The sequence below is a fragment of the Pagrus pagrus genome, assembly GCF_965226575.1.
Source record: "Pagrus pagrus genome assembly, chromosome: 6".
Taxonomy (NCBI): Eukaryota; Metazoa; Chordata; class Actinopteri; order Spariformes; family Sparidae; genus Pagrus; species Pagrus pagrus.
The window spans coordinates 13,655,515-13,673,870 of NC_140190.1; the positions used below are offsets into that span (position 1 = coordinate 13,655,515).

At 41.2% G+C, this 18,356-nt stretch overlaps 1 protein-coding gene across 3 annotated transcripts; it reads right to left on the reverse strand.

The window, feature by feature from the left end:
* Positions 1–849: 849 nt before the first annotated feature.
* fyco1a (FYVE and coiled-coil domain autophagy adaptor 1a) lies at positions 850–18,184 on the reverse strand. Of its 3 annotated transcripts, none has more exons than XM_084355246.1 (18): positions 18,170–18,184; positions 16,439–16,553; positions 15,630–15,736; positions 15,272–15,397; positions 14,701–14,807; positions 14,227–14,370; positions 14,016–14,103; positions 11,395–13,899; positions 10,521–10,613; positions 9,628–9,746; positions 9,365–9,532; positions 7,854–8,006; positions 7,514–7,743; positions 6,922–7,075; positions 5,333–5,425; positions 5,039–5,249; positions 3,375–3,484; positions 850–3,168 (listed from the first exon to the last, which is right to left on the reverse strand). In XM_084355246.1, the coding sequence occupies exons 2-18, from the start codon at positions 16,497–16,499 to the stop codon at positions 3,093–3,095; spliced, it is 4,545 nt and encodes a 1,514-aa protein (XP_084211372.1). In that variant the 5' UTR covers positions 16,500–16,553; positions 18,170–18,184; the 3' UTR covers positions 850–3,092. The 3 variants fall into 3 exon arrangements, with proteins under 3 accessions (XP_084211372.1, XP_084211370.1, XP_084211371.1); XM_084355244.1 differs by having other exon boundaries at positions 18,109–18,171; XM_084355245.1 differs by lacking the exon at positions 18,170–18,184 and adding an exon at positions 18,109–18,132 and having other exon boundaries at positions 16,439–16,550.
* Between the last annotated feature and the right edge of the window lie 172 nt (positions 18,185–18,356).

Here is an 18,356-nt window from a genome sequence, read left to right on the forward strand (position 1 = left end):
CGCTCTGCAATTTGACAAATTTGTGAAAAAGTTTTTTTTAATGTAATTTTTTTTAAAATAAAAGCTTATTGAAAAGCATATGACAATTTTATTTCAATTACACCAAAGAGATCATGTGTGACAGAATATCTGGGCCCTAGATGAAAATAGTCTTCACTACTTTCATTATCAATCAATACGAAAATATTTTCTTGAAAAATATCCATCATTATTCCCGAGGGGACATTTTTGAATACCTTCCTTTAAACTGACAATCAAAAACTTTCATAAAAAAAGCTAACATTCACATTCTTCACACACTGACTGAACAAAACAGTTACAAATTCACTTTCTGTCAATCAACTATTTAATTATTCAGCTGATTGTTTTCAGCTCTGATAACATCATTAACACCGCAGGTTCTGACACAAGCACAGGGGGAGAAAAATCAACAAGTTCACTCAGTATCAAACCTTCCCAAAGGTACAAACACAGAGGATATAATGGTGGTGTCTTCAGCTACAGCTCTGCTGGTGTTACTCTGTGAAAACATACTGAGCCAACACAGAACTGACAGAGGAGATACTTGTATCGTTTTCAACACTTTGTGGTTTATGTCAGAAGAATATACATCTGTAGCTTTTACCTTTCAGTAGAGTTTTGTTGTCATTGTTTGTTTTTTCTGCATCATGATGGACCTACTCTACATCACCTCTGATGTAAATGTAGATTGGAGGTATTGTTACACAGTAAACACCCTTGTTTGTCTTTTCTCGTGACATTTCGGAACGAGTGAGGCAGCATGTAGAGGCAACGTGTTGATCTTGTTCTGATGTTCTTAGCCGTCAAACACTAAATCACACAGATTCGTGGATGTCGGAGGCATCGTTGCTCTCATGTTTTATTCATGTTTACTGGATGTTTTACAGTTCTATTACTGGTTACACTGAGTGCTCGTAGCAATGATTCATGTGCAATTTACACTTCCAAAAAGATCCTTCAAAAAACAGCAAGTAGAAAAAAAATCTGTCCCTGTGTGAATTCTTTGACAAAGATCATGTAAACTCAACAGATTTAATATTGCTTGTAAGAATTTATAAAATCATTATCACAAAGTGCAGCTCTGTAGAGAAAATATGAGGCTTTGCATACAAATTGCATCAATTTACACCCATCAAAAATATAAAAGAGATCTGAGTGTGAAACGTAAACCTCTATAAATGCAGCATAGAGATAAGCCGTAGTTTCATTAAGTAGTGAATGGTTGTGTCCCACGTGACCAAGCTCGCTTTTTACTTATTGCTCTGCTATAAAAAAAAAACAACAAACAGCACACAATGTTCAAACCCATCTGATCACTGAGAGTACTAACATATGACAAAGAGAGATTCAAAATGAAATACAAACTGAAAAAATCCTTTCAACTGATAAAACTAAAATAAATGATACTGCGCAAGTTGTGATTGAAAAGCCACCAGAATTAAGTTGTCACAGAATATTACCAATTCATACCAGCTGGTTTGTTCTGTGTAAAATATATAGTTATAAAAGCAACCTAATCCCTGGTTATTAGAGTTAATAGGCACTTTGGAAGTAAAACAGCTCATAAACTGGCAGTCATAATTAGATTTAACTGAATATCACTGTAATGACACATAAAGCCAGTCTGCGGAAGATCAGGTACTCTTCATTAGATCCTATAAAGCTGGTTTGTAGGTCTCTTTTAAACCGAGAGTGTTTCTATTCTTTCTTACTTTTCCAAAAACATAACGTGAGGACATGCTACCACTGGGGGACAATTTTATGCCCCAATCCTGAGATTTGCACATAGTGCACATGCTTAGTTAACTAACGGAAACTGTATTTTTCCAGGCCAGTTACTATTCACTACTTGGTTTCCTTCCTGCACTGGTAAAGTGCAAACTTAGGCTATGTTCACAAAGCAGGCAAATCAATTTCTTTCTCAAATCAGATCTGGAAGATTGGGGGTGCGCACTGTTATTTGCAAGTGATCAGATCAGATCTTTACGTCGAGACAACACCAACATATCTGAATGGGTCTGCTATGGTAACAATGTAGGCATCAGTAACTCTGTACGCTGGTATTGCAGCTTTCCAAACTGAAGCATTATCAGTCATCTCGCTCTCGAAAACAATCGCACTGTCAAGCCGCAGAGCAGATAGTTTATTTCAGATTGTCGTTCTCTGTGTTGTCTTCCACACTGCTCTGCAAGTAGCAGGCTGGATTCTACTTGGCTACTCTGACGCACTTCTGTCTCTCTGGATTTGACGTCACCATTGTGTGTCACACTCCCAGTGACACAAAAAACGCTTTGAAATCTGATATTATCGGCCAGAGTGTCTGGACTGAGACGCATCTGTACAATTCAGATTTGAATTGCATTTCAAACGCTCCTCCAAATGTGGTCTGATTAGCTAAATTCCTGTTTCATGTGTTTTGTTTGGGCTTCTTTTGGCCATCTGATTTAAAAGATTGCACAACACTTGAAACTTTTTTAACTGGCCATGATTTTGTAAATTTAAAAAATCTTTCCTGGGTCTTTTTTTCCGATACATGTTCATCATTTTATGACAGTCTTTTATCATATTTCATACTGATAGTGTTACTATTGTTGCAGCAATCTGCATTCCCTAATGTAACAGTATATTTGGGAAAAGAGAGGCCAAACCAAAACTAAGACAGACAAAAAATACAGAAATAAATAACAAAATTACACATTTGTCTAGCTAAAAAAAATTGCAAATTTAGCTGAACTACAGTATACTACTTGGTATTTTTAAAAAGAAAAACATGCTAAAACTTGCATTAACATTTCTCCTTTTCCTCTAAAAACCACTTCCATCCCACTGACAACACTTCAATTAGGCCACAGTTAAAACATGAGCACACCTCAAAACAAAGTAAAAATAGAACAGAAATGTTTCTCAAAACATAAAACACTTGGGTAAAACGGGTTTGGGGAGCAAAAGAGCAAAAAAGTCAAATCAATTAGAAAACATTCACTGAAGCACAATCTCTCCAGCAGCGACATCATGATGATGTCTTTGTGACGTCATGCCGATGCCTCTGTGGGAGTGAGTGTCATCCGGCTTCAGGGAAAGTCGCTTCCATCATAGATTATGGGCTTCTCCATGGTCAGATGGTAGAAGACTTTCTTGGAGATAAACCTGTTGGGAGAAGGTTTCTGATCAAAGGACCGCAATCCGATTAACTGCAACGAGACGCGGAGGCACAATAGGAAGCCGGCTTAAAATGCTCACACACTCACACGCCCAACCGTGGCAGGAAATGATGGGCGAAAACGGTAAGAGTTAAAACATTTCTGTGACGCACAAGCTTCTACCGCCAAGAGGAAGAATCAGGAGTTCCATACCGTGAAAAGGAGTTGTCAAAGATGAGTGTGTAGAGGCCGGGGTGTCGCACTTTCAGCTGTCCCTGAATTGTCTCTTTATGGGAACTGCAGCGAGTAAGAGGAATCAGGACCTGAGAGAAGAACAGAAACATCGGTCTGATGTGAAACTCAACGTACAAATGTCTATTTATAATACTCTATGTAAGGTTGGGCAGCAAGAAAACAATCGCCATGGTAATCATAATGTTTGTAATATATTGCAAAGTTCAACACAGTTGTAACTATCATTTCAAAGATTAGTAAAAAATAAGTAATATTGGTATGATAGGGAGGGGAAGGAATATGGGATGAAAGGTCATAACTCATTAACAACCCCTGACATTTTAAGTGCAGGATGTTTACCTCAACCTGCTGAGCAACAGCGACAACCTGCAGTGTTTTTCCTCAGGCTGTGATATTTGAAAGAGACAACAAATAGCCCTCCTCTCTGCAGGGGGCGCCCATGGAAGCACGCACACTGTCAGTCCATTGTGTCTGGTATTAACTTTTCAGTCATCGTTTGTGAGTTTTGAAGTGGCTGCAATTTTACAACAACTGAAAAGCTTTATCTTTAGCCTTATTATTTGCTTTAATTTGAATTTATGTAACAACATTGCCTTTGGCTTTTGCCTCTCTGGACTATTGATGTGGCAGACGAACAAGCCGTGAGACTGGAAGTCAGTCACAGTTGTGGTTGCTAAGAAGCCAGTCCGTATTATGATGTCATAGTCAATGGGGCATAATGAATGGCCAGGGTATCTCAATTATTAACGTGAATTTGAGAACGTTTGACACTTAAGCAGACCGAAAATGTCAACAGCAACATACTTGAAAACACACTCATAGCAGCCGCAGTAATTACACAGTACACAACAGCAAGGAGATGATGAGGGGAAAGCGCTGGATGTGGGTTAGACACGTAATATACTACCAGTTCATCTAGTGCGTCTTATCTGCCAACATTTAGCAACTGTTAGAACACTATTTCAACTGATTTCACCATTAAAACCAAATTTAAGACAACATATTTTACAGTAAACATGTCAAATTTTACAAATACAGTGAGCAGTATCCAATATCAGCTACTTCTTTGTCGCCCGTGGAGAAATCCCCCAGACTCCCTTTAAAAAAATCGCTCCATTTTGTAAGATTTTGACAAATGTTGTACTTAAAACACCATCATTGACATTCTTGTCTTGTCTTCTTGTAAATTCAGCAAATGTTACACATTAAGGTCTTTCTTTCTTTGTGTCAAAGATGATTGTTTCCATTGTCCCGGCGATGTATTTGTATAAAGAGCAGGGAAGTGAGATCCGAACACAGTGGGTCTCTCGAGATGCATGTCAAGACCTGACGTACGTAGAGTTGTTCACTTGTCATGCCAGGTATTAAACCTCATAGTTTATAATAATGCACTGCAGTGAATGCAGATGTTTACTGAGAAGAGGGGCGTATGTAACATTGTCTCTGTCAACAAAGACTCTTTCTGTTCATATTCTCATGCTCCCTCTTTCTCGCTCGTCCATGTGAGCTCTCTCTTGACGGTTGTTATACCTTGTTTTAGGGGTGCTGCAGTCCCCTCGGGGTTTCACAACACATTGGTCTAAATGCACAAACATAAAAACGCACACAACAAGCACACATACCTTTGACTGTTCCATCTGAGTGTCAGCGGACTCCCTGAACACCACACTGAAGGAGATGCTCTTTGGCTCTGAGGAGAACATCCAGCTGATTGTTGGCCCGCAGTCACCCACAGCAACAGTGATCGCACTGTAACAGCTGGACTTGATGAAGAGTTCCCTGGAACCGTCGCCAAACTGAGAAATGTCATCAATGCTGAGAGGGACAGCCATCCTGCGATGAGATAAAAGAAATTGTATGAGTGACTCATCATTTACACACACTAACACATCAAGTACATCGAGGTCAAGACTCACGTGACTTCTCCTGATTTGAGCAGGTTGATTTCTGAATCCTGAACGGTAGGAACATGCTCTTCAGGGTCATCAGGGGTCACATCTCCTGTGCCTCTGTGAAATCCAGACAGTGAGTAATATTTTAGTCTCATTCAGAGCAAAAAGCTGTTCTTTGTTTGGGTTTTCTCCCATTTATGTCATTATGAATTTAAATTGAATCCAAGCACAAGTTAATTCAGTGTTTCCTCATCTTCCTCCCAGTCATCCATGACTAACTACGCAACTAACGCTTATTTTTATGTTTTGATTAATCTCCTAATTATTTTCACCATTAATCATTTAGTTCGCTGATCGTAAAGCCTAAAGTGACGTCTTCAAATTGCTTCTTTTGTCGGACCCACAGGCTAAAACCCAAAGACTATCATACATGTCTAAGCCAAGCATCAAATCCTCAAATTTAAGAAGCTGAAACCATCAAATTATTGACTTTTTTGTTTGAAAACTGACTGAAACAATAAATTGACCATCAAACTAGTTGGTAGCTAATTTTCTTTCAATCTACTAATCCTTGCAGCTCTATCTCTGACATACATCTTAGTACATTGACCATTTTTGGTGAATAATACTAGGATGCGGGCGTACAGCAATGACAGCAGTACTTCTGCAAATTAAAGTTTCTATGCCATGTACAACATTATGGTAACACACTAATGCTTCAGCCTCTCTCAACCACCCCCCAGTCACCTTTTACTACCATGAAACTGTGAACACTTCTCAATTCTTGCAATTGAGAAGTGCCACTTTTGTTTTTATTTATTGATGCAAACAAAAGAAAGAACTTCCCTAATTACTATTTGACACCTGAAAGTGGGGCAGACACGTGTGCTGAATCCCCTGTGGTGCACTGTGGCCGAGACTAGAAAATATCATAAGGTGTTGAAACAGAGAACCAAGTTGCATGTACAGTACTTCAGAGATTTCTGCATTCAAGCAGTCGTGAGTCTGTGTTTATTGTCCTTTTTAAGAGCAGGGGTGGGACATTTATTTAGGCAAAATTGACAAATTGTCTCTTTTGAGCTTCCCCAGACCGATAAAAGGTACATTATACATAAAAACGGAACTAGTTCACTTCCCAATATTTTACTTCCCATCTTTGAAAGTTCAAGGAGTTGAGGTGACCATGGCAACCTGGAAGAAAGCCTACAGTACATGTCTGGCTGATTTGAACATTTCTCATAGATACCATTATATCATTTTATATTTTAAATTATCCAGCACTATATATGGTAGATAGTTTGTCACCTTTGATCTGTGACATGCTCTGATTAGCTGAAATGACACCAGTACAGTCTATGAATGCACTGTATGCAGCTGTCACTCTTCTTAGAGAAGTAATTGACCGTGGAGGCCGGGATGTTGTGTTATGTCTTTAAAACTCTGCAATTTCAGGAGCTCAGCACTAAGCTGTTGTGTTTTCTCGCATTGTGATGGTTTGACCTTCAAATGAGGAATCTGACCAGAGCACAAAATTGACTCAGAAAACGACCAGCTGCTGAGCTGGGTCTCAACCGGCTCCCTCTGTGCTGTCCTAAGATAGATATCACACTCACAAATCCATAGCCCCCAGGGGCCGTCGGTCTCGTTCTCCCTCCAGGGAGCCTCCTGTGGTCTGCGAGGTGGTGTCACTGTCATAGACGCCGTTCACTTCCTCTTCTGTGATGATGTCAAAAACTCCATCGTCAGATCTGTTGCTGGGGTCTGAAACTAGAGGAACAAGAGCAACTATTGAACTATTGGACCACTCCCTGTTCTCTTCTGATCACACAATACACAAAAACGTATTGCGTGTACGGTTGAGAAAAAACTGTTTGAAATTCATCTTTGCAACCAAGCCAGTACAAAAATAGATCAACATCATGCAGCTTAACTTTCTTTACAATGAAAACAAAACAGCTTCTCTGAATTTAAATGTCACCATCTTCCTCTTTAATACTATTGAATAAGAATTTCATTTAAAATGTTCTTGTCCTTGTTCCTAAATATGGCAAAGTCAGTCTTTTCACTTCTGCTTCCCAGTTAACTTACAGTAAAAAAAAGACAATAGGCTACTAGAACTACTGCGACAAACCACCACCAAGTGTGCAGCTGTCAAGTTCGCATGTAGTCGTCAGCATGTGATTTTCTTCGCAGCTTGCCTCTCACCTGTGACCCTGGGTGTGGGTTTATATGGGGCTGGTTCAGGAGGTGGCTGAGGTCCAGCTCCGGGTGGAGGAGGCTGAATGTCTGAAGGACTCAGCTCTGCCTCGGTGAACCTCTCCACCACCGCGCTGTGTTGGGTGTAACACTCCCTGCAGCAGCGCTCTTTCTTCCCGCTGTGCTTCGTCATAACAAAGTTGTTGCTGCAGTAGTAGCAGAAGATGCGACCGCAAAGCCTAAAAAGTGATTAATGTATCAAAAAATTAATGAGGTGTCATTTTGTTACTAAAACACATTTTTGAAGTGTTGCATTTCCAGAAGGGCCCAGTGTCTGCTGAAAGCCAACCTGCAGTGATGTCTGCGCAGCCACCAGGTGAACTGGCCCTGGCAGCCGAGGCAGTGCGTGGCCTCCTTATCCACTAACCACCAGCGCTCCTCTGCTCGCAGTTTCTGCTCAAACTCCAGAGCGTCTGACTTCTGCCACAAAGCATCTTTGTCCCTGATGTAATGCACAAAAAGAAACATGAATGGACATTTAATGCCATTCTCTTATCTTCAAAACCAGCCTGGGACCAAATTTAAAGTTTTGATGATGTTTTTTTTTTTTTTTTTACATGGATGAATTCAATTTAATCGTGTCGTCAAAGATCATAAAACAGAGTCATACCATACAAACAACAGATAACATCACAAGATCAGTGAGGTTTATTTTTACATTATAGCCAGTCACAAGGGAGATATGCAAGATCACATGAACATGTGATCTTGCATATCTCACAAATCGATTTTACCAGCTACGTGCTTGTGGCCAACACACAGGCATTGAACCAACCGGCATCCTCTAAGGAACTACTAGCGGCTGCGGGTGTGGTTTGGGTGTGCCAACCAGTGAGAGAAGCGACTGTTTGTTTGAAAACAACAATAGCAGGCCCTAAAGCGGTTAGCCTAGTTACTATAGCATCAGTCATATCAGAACTAAAGAAAATATTTCATTGAAAGAGGGAACAAATAACAGCATTGAAGGCTTTTCTCAATGTTTTTGCCTTTCTCAACTGACTTCAGTAAAAGTTTGATTTACCAATGGGCTATGCTGGTGGTAGCACCCTCTCGATGTTGATCTGATTGGCTGAATTTATCCTGTGTAAGACAGATGGTTCATCAAATCACCTGCCAAGTATATTTTGAAAGTGCCTGCCCTTTTTCAAAATTTTTTAGCAGCTCCTTTCAAGAAAAAAAAACATAGAATACAATAGAATAGAATCAATAGAAACTAATTTAGCATGTAGTGCATTTGGCCCTACATGTATTTTTCATTTAACACGTTGGATACATTCAACACCAGAAGTAGCCTCATTACCACATATAATGATAACAATGAGGGCATGCATAATACAAAAGCAGAAAAGACTGAAAACATGTGGGCAAATCCCAAAGGAATTGACTGAATTTGTGGTTCATCCTTAGCAGAGTATGAAAGCTTCTGAGGCAACAGTGGCTCTTCAATCCAGTCGTTCTATTCAGTAGCATCTACGTTCTCCACCAAAGTCTCTCTATCAGACTTGTTCTCGGTAAATTATCTCAGCATTCAAAGAAGGCTTCTCCCCGGATCTTTCACCTTGAACCTAATATGCCCCTAACAATGTCAAGCACGACAACATCAGAGAACTGCTCTGACTGGAAGAACCAATTAAAAACTCACCCAGTGGGACAATCAAAGAGCAGGCAGCAACGAAACATAACAATGTGGTAGATATCCAGACAGAAAATGAACTTTAACGCCTTTCCTTAAGAAATTATATGGATGTTGCAACAAATAACTTTGACGCTGCTGACAGCTGCACCAGAGACGTATCATACCTTATAAGCTCGATGAGCCGCTCCTCAAGGTTCGTCTTGGTTCTGTTGAGGTCATCAATCTCTGCAGTCATCTTCATGCACTGGCTTTGTTTGTCATCTTCTGTGGTGCTGAGTTTCTCCTTCAGTTCCTCGCAGACCTTTTGCACAGCCAAGTGTGCGTCTTCAGCACTGAAGAAAGTATTAGGTCCAAGGAAAATGAGTCAGTGCTGATTTTTTTGCACCAGAAGATGAAATTCACAGGCATTAGTGTTACATAAACGCACCTGGTTACTGCATCTCTCAGGCGCTGAATCTCGCTCTCACTCTCACGGATCGAAGTTTCTGTCTTTGTGATGTGAGCATCTTTCTCGCCAGTTAGATTCAGGTACTGCTCATTCACAACCTTTATTAAACATTGCAAGAACACACATTAAAAAAAAACATCAGTACCAACATTTTCTTCAACAAGTGAAACAATTATTCAGTTTTTCTTCCCAAATTGGTCTTCAATTGGAGTTAAATTTACTAATTATCAAGTACTATATTATCACAAAACTATTTTTTCTGATGCATCTTGCATGAGAGGACATACAGAAACATGTAATCCAGAAAAATCAAATAACAGCTCAACATCAAATCCTATTATATGGTTCTATTAACACATCAAATTTTATATCAGAAATGATTATTTCAAAGCGATTTCATTGAGCTACTAATTGGATTAGGATCAGCGCACTGCAGTGATTTTGCATCGATTCTACTTTCTGCAATCAAAAAAAACTGCTCAAGCAATCACGGCATCTTATTATGAAAAAAAATTGAAAACGTTTTCTCCTACAATCATCACACAAAATCTGCCTGTTGTTGTGTCCAATGTGGTGCGTGGCTTCTTTTCCTCCATCCCTCCTGCAAATCCACTAATGATAAAGGCATTGGTGCTTCCAGCTATGTATAGATGTTGCACTTTTGACTGATGTCTATCTACAGTCTTCTGTTAATCATATATAGTTTTTTTTAGACTTGAAAAGGGGAGTATATCACACATTTCTTTCTATTTGAGTGTATCATTATAGAACACTATCTTTCTCCGAGGGCATGTGCTCTCCAAGGATCATAGAGCCACCACCATGTATCTACTCATTATGTCACCATGAATTACTGCGTAGAAGACACACACCTCAAGTTCAGACACTCTGGCCTGCAAGCTGGACACATTCTTCAGCTCCTCCTGCAGCTGGGCGTTCACCTTGTCCAGCTGCTCATTCACACTCTGAAATATGAAAGTAATGCAAGAAAAGGGAAATAGGAAAAATCTACAGCCATGCTTTGAGCTAAATGCTAATGTGCTTACAACGCATGCTTACATGACGATGCTTATCAGATTGAGACATTGCCTTTTTAACCAACAATGTCAACTTCATGATGGTCAGGGAGGAGATCAACAAAGCTATTAGGTTTAATGTCTGCACAAAATTTCTTGGCAATACATCCCATAGTTGTCAAGATATTTCAGTCTGGACCAAAGTGGTGGACATGTTGACAGACACTGCCACTTCAAAAAAATGGATTTGATATATTCTGACATAAGTACTCTATTTACACCTGGAATTCAAATTCAGTCTGTATCTGGGCACATTATTTGGATAAGGAAGAACCCACTTATCTGCCTGTTCAGTTCCGATTACATTGTTGACACATTTGAGATAACAGGGACGCATTTTAATACCAGGTGTCAATGCAAAGAACCATTGAACGGATGTCATTATTCATTTAACATATCCAAATACAGACCACCTGTTAATCCAATGTGTAAATAAGGATAAATAAAAAAAAAACTTTTGGGGACAGGGTTCATGGTAAACAGCGGTGTGTTACAATTTTCTGACACATCAATGTGAGTCAAAGTAACAGAGATTAAGTTGTGGTGCAGCGGTGGCAGCAGGTTTGGGCAGATGGTGTCGTAAGTCCGCTCTTGGTTTCAGAATCATTACACCCCGAATAAAAAATGACAACACTGAGTGTAGTACAAGACATGATTAAAAGGTTCTCACCTTCATCTGGACCTGGTGATTCATGCTCTCTGAGCTCATTTGGAACTTGATGGCCTCCGCCTCCTCACGGCTAGAACACGTGGCGCTCTGCATTTGGTTCTTGGTCTTTTCCAGCTGCTCCTGGAGCTCCGTGACAGTCTTAGGAAGTTCCTCCTTTTGTGTCAGCTCCTCTCTTAGTTTGGTATTCTCCAGCCGTAGTTCTGCCATGCCCTCCTCTATTCGCTCCACCTCTTTCTCCAGCTCTTCGATCCTGGCAGTGTCCCCTTCCCAATGCTCTTTGATCTCCTGCTTTTCTGCACTCAGCTTACAGATGGTCATCCCCAGCTCTGCCATCTCTGTGTTCGCTCTGTGCAGGCCCTCACGTATCTCGCTGTTCTCTGAGGTTAGTCTGTCATTTTCTGCCTTGAGGGTGGACAGCTCCTCTCGGATGGCAGCTGCTGAGATAGCCAACTCGGCATGGGCAGCTACTTCTCTGTCACGCTGTTCAATCACTGCCTCTTCTTTCTTTTTGCACTCCATAAGCTCTGTTACATGCCTCTGATTCAGTGCCTCTGTCTGGGCTTTAAGCTGCTCGGTCAGAGTCCTGAGCTCATCCCTTTGGGCCTCCGTCACTTCCAGCTGTGCCTGCGATCTTAACTTTTCCTCTTCAGCCCTCCTCACCTGCACCTTGAGGTCCAGGATCTCTGCCTGCAGCCTGGACACATCTTTCATGCTCACCTCCAACTGGCCCTCAACCATAGTCAGTTTGCCTTTCACCTCCTGGCTGTCCTTTGCTTGGACCGCGCTCCTCTCCAGCTGAGATTTCTCCATTGTCTGCTTCTCACAGGTGACTCTTTCAATCACCTCTGTCTGTTTAGCACAGGTTGCTTCTGCATCAGCTTTGGCAATTTCAAGCTCCCTCTCCCTGGCCTCCAGAGCTTTTAACGTGGACTGCAGCTCAACAAAGTCCTTCTCTTTACTCTCCAACTGGGCCTCTTTGGCTTGGAGTTGTTCTTGGAGGCTTGCTTCATTCTTGCGTGAAGCTCCCAAGTTCTTTTCCAACTCTCCAATCTGCCCATGAACGCTCTTCAGGTCAGCTTGCATGCGGCTGAGAGCTGCTTTCACAGTGTCCTGCTCCTCCCTCAGACTCTGGTTCTCCTGCTCGAGCCGCTTTGTCGCGGCCTCTGAGAGCTTTGCGGCCATGGTGGCTCGCTGCATACTCTCATCCAGCTTGCGGTTCTCCTCACGCAAGTGCTTCTCTTTTTCATCCACTGTCAGCTTGGTGTCATCCAGCTGGCCTCGAAGCTGTTTCTCAGAAGCCCGTAGAGACGCTAACTCTGTTTCAAGCAGCGTTCTGTTTTCTGCCATCTCCTTCTTCAACTCCTCATTTCTCTTCACTGTGGTCAGCAGTTTCTCATTTAGTTCCATCAGGTTGGCACACTGTGTCCTGTAGTCTTCTATCTTAAGTGCGTGTTCCTTGATGCTACCCTCAAGCTCAACAACGCTAGCAGTCAGTTTGTCCTTCTCTTTGGTCAGGCTTTGGTACTTGGTTTCGAGCTGTTGTAGTGTCTTGCTGCTGGAGGTAAGTTCGGCCTCTTTCTTCTTTAGCTGCTCCTTAAGGGCAGCAACTTCTGCTTCTAAAGACTCCTTTAAGCCACCAGCGTTCTTCTGCAGTTCATCTTTATCTTGGTGTGCCCTCCTCTTCACCTCCTCCAACTCTTCCTCCTTCTCCTCCAGAGATCTTTGGAGGTCCTGCAGCTGCCTTTGCAGGTTGCTCGCCTCCTTCTCTCTCACTGTCAAGGCCCCCTGCAGCTTATCAAGGGCACTGCACTGCTCCCCAACTTTCTCCTCCAACTTGGCCTTCTCCTCACATGTAGATGCAGCTAATGCTCCCAGTTTTGTTTCACTCTCCTTCGCAGCTGCCTCCTTGACTCTCAGCTCCTCCTCTAGCCTCTCTGCCTGCCTCTTCTTCTCCTCTACCTCAGCTACAGCTTCCATCTTCCCTTTCTCTGCCTCTTTCAATCTGTCCAATAATTCATGTATCTTTTGAGCTGAATCAAAGTAACTGGCTGCCTGCTGGCCTTTCTCATTCAGAACCCCGTCCAACTTGGCCAGGAGCTCTATGTTCTTCCCCTCAGCAACTGCCAGCTTTTCCTGGAGCAGCTGCTGTTCAAACTCTCTGGCTTTCTCCCCATTTCTAAGCGCTTCCACCTCTCTGGACAGTGCCTCCTCTCTCCCCTGCAGAGCCTTCAGTTCTCCCTGCAAACCCCGCTGCTCCTCTTGGGCAGAAAGGGACATATCCAGCTGTCTCTGGAGCTCCACAACAACTCCCCTGAGCTCAGCTCCCTCTTCGCCCAGCTGCTGCACCTTGTCTAGGAGCTCTCGCTGCTTCAGCTCTGACTGGTCCAGCTCCAGGCGAAGGTCTTCAACTGTGCTGGAATCTTCTCTGCAGGCAGGGAGGGACTCATTCAGGTCATTCAGCAGTCCCTGACCATAGTCAGGACTAGATGGGAACTCAGGTGCTTGCTAGATATTTGAAAGGGAAACCAAAGAAGAGGGGAAGGAACAGATGAAAAGTAATGAACACCATTTTAATATTATGATAAAATGACAGGATGTTATTTGAGACAATTGCCTGCTACCTGTGAGTAGGTGCTGGCTAGACTGTTAATACTGGAACTGCGACTGGGTGGTTTCCACATGTGGCCAGGTGAGTTTGCCAGTGTTCTCCTGTTGATCAGAAAAGAAATGCTAGCTATATTCGACACACAATAATGTCTTGATGCCTATTTAGATAACTTTGTGGTTTCACCTGCTCTCCGTGCTGTTTTCATGACTTGTCTTGTGTATTACCTTGCAAAAGTTGGCCAGGAGGCATCAAGATCATGACCTCTGGAAGCGACATCAAACTGGACCTCGTTGAGTTCATACAGGTGATTAATTATGTCAACACTGAGGTGGGGCTTCAAGAAGGGGCTTCTTGCATAGTACCAGTCACTGTGGGCAGAGAGATGTGGTAGAGGTTACTGTACATAGCAGAGCTAAAAAAAAGGAAGCAATATTTTGACCTGTGACAAGAAAGTGACGCTTAAACCGGGAACAGATTATATCATGAAGTAAAACTACACAACAGAACATCAACAATAGGTTTTTCAAGTGCAAATAAGGAAATGACATACACATCAGTTTCCATCAGTGTCACCACATCTAACCTGCATGTTTATGCGACAAGTGTTTCATGATCTCTGCTCAACTTGTTCTAATCACTTCATACAAGACCATCACTCTTCAGATCTTACAAAAAAAAGTGTGCTCTGACAGCTTTACCTGGTGACTCTCTGGTTCATAAGGCACTGCTGCAGGGTGTCAGCCAGCCGCTGATGTACGAGTGAGTAACGGATAAATGCTCGTCCTTTCCCCAGAGACGTCTTCAGCTATCAAAGTGAAAGAAGACATGGTTTTACACAGAGTGTTTAACCGGTGTTTACTTTACACTCACAACCTTGGATTATCCAAAAAACATCAAAATAATTTAATGACAATTCATTATTTAATCTAAATGCAACGCAATATAAATGTAAGAGCTAATGTTATTTTAAATGCAACAAACACTATCCTAAAAATTATACAAAATTAAAAAGAAGAAAGAATCATAACATGTTACAATTGCAATTACACAACATGTTACTTATGTTACAGGGATGAATCACATCAGTGCCAAGACTAAAATTGAGTTCTTGAATGTTTTGGGTCCCACATTTGTGAAACACTGATTTCTAAGCAGCAATATGAAAATGTTACATCACGTCTGTATCAGAGACGAGAAAGAAAAGGGAAGTAAAAACCCTGTGTGTAATCAGTGCTGTCACTCTAAACAACAACACAATAATCATCACACCTCAGTGATGCATTTGACAAAACGGATCCCATCATTGGCTCCTTTGATCTTAGCCAGACAGTCATTGAAGTAATCCCAATAATCCTTCTTTGTTCCAAGAAATGTGGTCTTCTCCTTCTGGTCAAACTGAAAGATAGGCAGATATATAGATGGAGCTGGATATAGACAGATTATTTTCATGTGTTAATCTTAATGTTAATTTTTAACTAATTTTACAATATGAAGATTTTTTTTTTTGTAAGAGGGGACATCACATTTAACTTAGAGTATCTTATATGAGATCATTATTATTTAACTACATCTTCCTTGAGTAATTGTGATTCACTGGTCAGCTGTGACAATACAAGCAAAATCACACCTGTAGCAGGTATTCCAGTTTGTAGGAGAATTTGTGCAGGTTGGTACTGTCATCTGTGATTGGCTCCCCACTTTCCCTATACTCCCTCGCAAGCTCTGCAACGGCCTCTGAAATTCAGAAAAAAATGACAAAAGATGAGGGATTAATAAAGCAGGTTTCACACAACCAGGTGGAATTTAGATTTCCCTTGAAAAACACATCTACAAGGCAAAAGACATGTGCTTCTTAAAGATAAACATAATAGAATAGCAGGTCTTCATGAGAAGTTGTATCACAGCCGTGAAGAAACAGGAATGCAAAACAGGAAAAAGGAAATTTAGAAAGAATTTAGAAATTACCAAAAGTCACATTGCCGAAAAAGAAATCTAAAAAAAAAAACTAAATTACATTGCAAATTTTTGTCTTTGTACATTTTGGTTACACACTCACGGACGACAGCTATTCTGTAAATCAACCACTTGCCTCGGATCCATCGTAAAAACTGGAAGGACACCTGTGATGGGTGCACCCTCAGTACGCACTTTCTGTCTCGCTGCATGCTGACAGAAGCTTCCACCACACCCTTACTACGGGGGCGTGAGGTCAGATGTTTTCCCAAATAATTTGGAGAGCAGGAGATGTCAGATAGTTCCAGAAGTAAAGATTGTATTTAGACCTGACGCTGAGACGAAGGTCATGACATCATGGCAAACATTTCTAACTCTTCTTTCTCTTCTCTTCAATCACACCATGTCAGCCAACAATCGCCCGCAGCCACTCTATTCACACATACTCACACGAACACGCGCACACACATAAAGCTGGCGTACCATGCAGATCTCGGATAATCCTCTGGAGTTGGCTCTCCCCGACCGAAGCCCCAACAGCCATGGCCCCACCGCTCTCTCCCTGGCAACCAGGGGTCACAGGGTCACATCCAGTCTGCTGAATCAGAGAATCAGAAGCAGTCAGGAACAAAAGATTGACACGAATGCTCCAACTTACTGTTCTCTCTCTGTCCCTCGATTCACACAAATGTGCTACGCATTAATCAGAGTTCGAATAATGGGTACATTGCCTAATTCTGTGCAGAAAATGTAGCTCTTAAGTCAGTCTGACAGAGATGTAATGGTCTTTCACATATGCAGTTTCATCTGATTCTCTATCATCTATTTGATAAACTGTATTAAAAATGATGTCAACTTCTGACTGTCAACTACCTGCATTATTCAACCTCTTATTCCTATCCACAGATTCATCCACAAAAACAGATATATACAAATATATATACATATATTTGTGCTCCAGTACCATTTTTGCATCATAACAATACAATAGCTGTTTGCTTTTGGATTCAGTAAGTTTTAGTTTTGGTGCTCCAGGGAATAAAGTTTGGGCATTTGGGTATTAGACTTTGCATCTTTGTTTTTGTGACATTCAATGATGCACTCCTTAAAAACTAAAAACATTAAGTCCTTATATAGCTGCAACAATACTTCGTCAATTTATGGATCAAATTATGAACATAGATGCAAATTTGACAGTTTTTTAACATTTCTTAAAGAATAATGCATAACAATTAAATAACTATGGGAGTAAGAAAAGATTCTTTGGGTGATGAAAATAAGTATATTGAAACTGGATCTTGTGGGAAGCTGGTTAAGATAGATTACCTTGATTCTCACCTTTTACATCAAGACTTACCTTACAAGAAATACTGTGTTAACTTAACAGCAAGCCCATCACAATACTGTGTCACATATTCACATAAGATTTATTACAGTATAGTTACTTAGATCACTGATTTGTGTGCGTGCATGTACATAATCTCCTCAACTTTTAACTAAAGTAAGAAATATAACATTCACAGTAGTTGGTTCGTATTTACTGTGAGTATTACATGTAGGCCTACTGGTATGATGTACGAGCTGATGTCACTGTCCACCTACTGTAGGTTAGCTATCAGGAAGTGTGTCTTATGACATCTTGCTCAACTTTAACGTTATGAAAGTGGTTATGCTGTGGCAATGTAAGAGCAGCCACAACCTCCACTTCAATGTCAAAGCATTCACACTGTAGTGGCTAACAACAGCCTGACATTCTTATAATGAGTTTGACGTTAGCTAGATTTGTACAGTTAACAGCTAAGTTAGCTAACGGCTAACTAGGTTAACGTGAGTTGGCTTTTTAATAGTTTGAAAACACCAACAACAGCTTCAAAACCCAAACTACCAGCTCTTACAGCTATAAAAAAAAACTTTTGTAACATCGAATAACGACAGATAATGATACAACGCTGGCAGCTTAAGCTTTTACAGACGACTTTAGTGCTTTGTGGCTGTCTCCGAGACGATTATATTTAGCTTTCACTCAGTGTCCCTTTGACTGACATTTTGAAAATAACCGTGACATCACCGACAAACGATAATTTAGATGATCTAACATGTTTCTAAATAGTTGCTGGTGAAAGAATAAGAAGAGAATAACAACTTTGACATACTTTTACAGATATGGCTCAAGTCCATAACAACCCAGTTCGTTTAATGTGGCTGCATACAAACCTGTTTCAAGTGTTATGATTGACATGGGGCCGTCCACTGACAAAGCGGCGTGTAGCGCTCGGACCAATCACTACGAGGCTGGTAGGCGGGACCTTGAAACAGGTGTTTGGTTGCCGTAGCAGAGTAAACAGAGATGTCATGTGATCAATGACAGACATAAATACTTGTCCCACAGCTGTTGTTCATT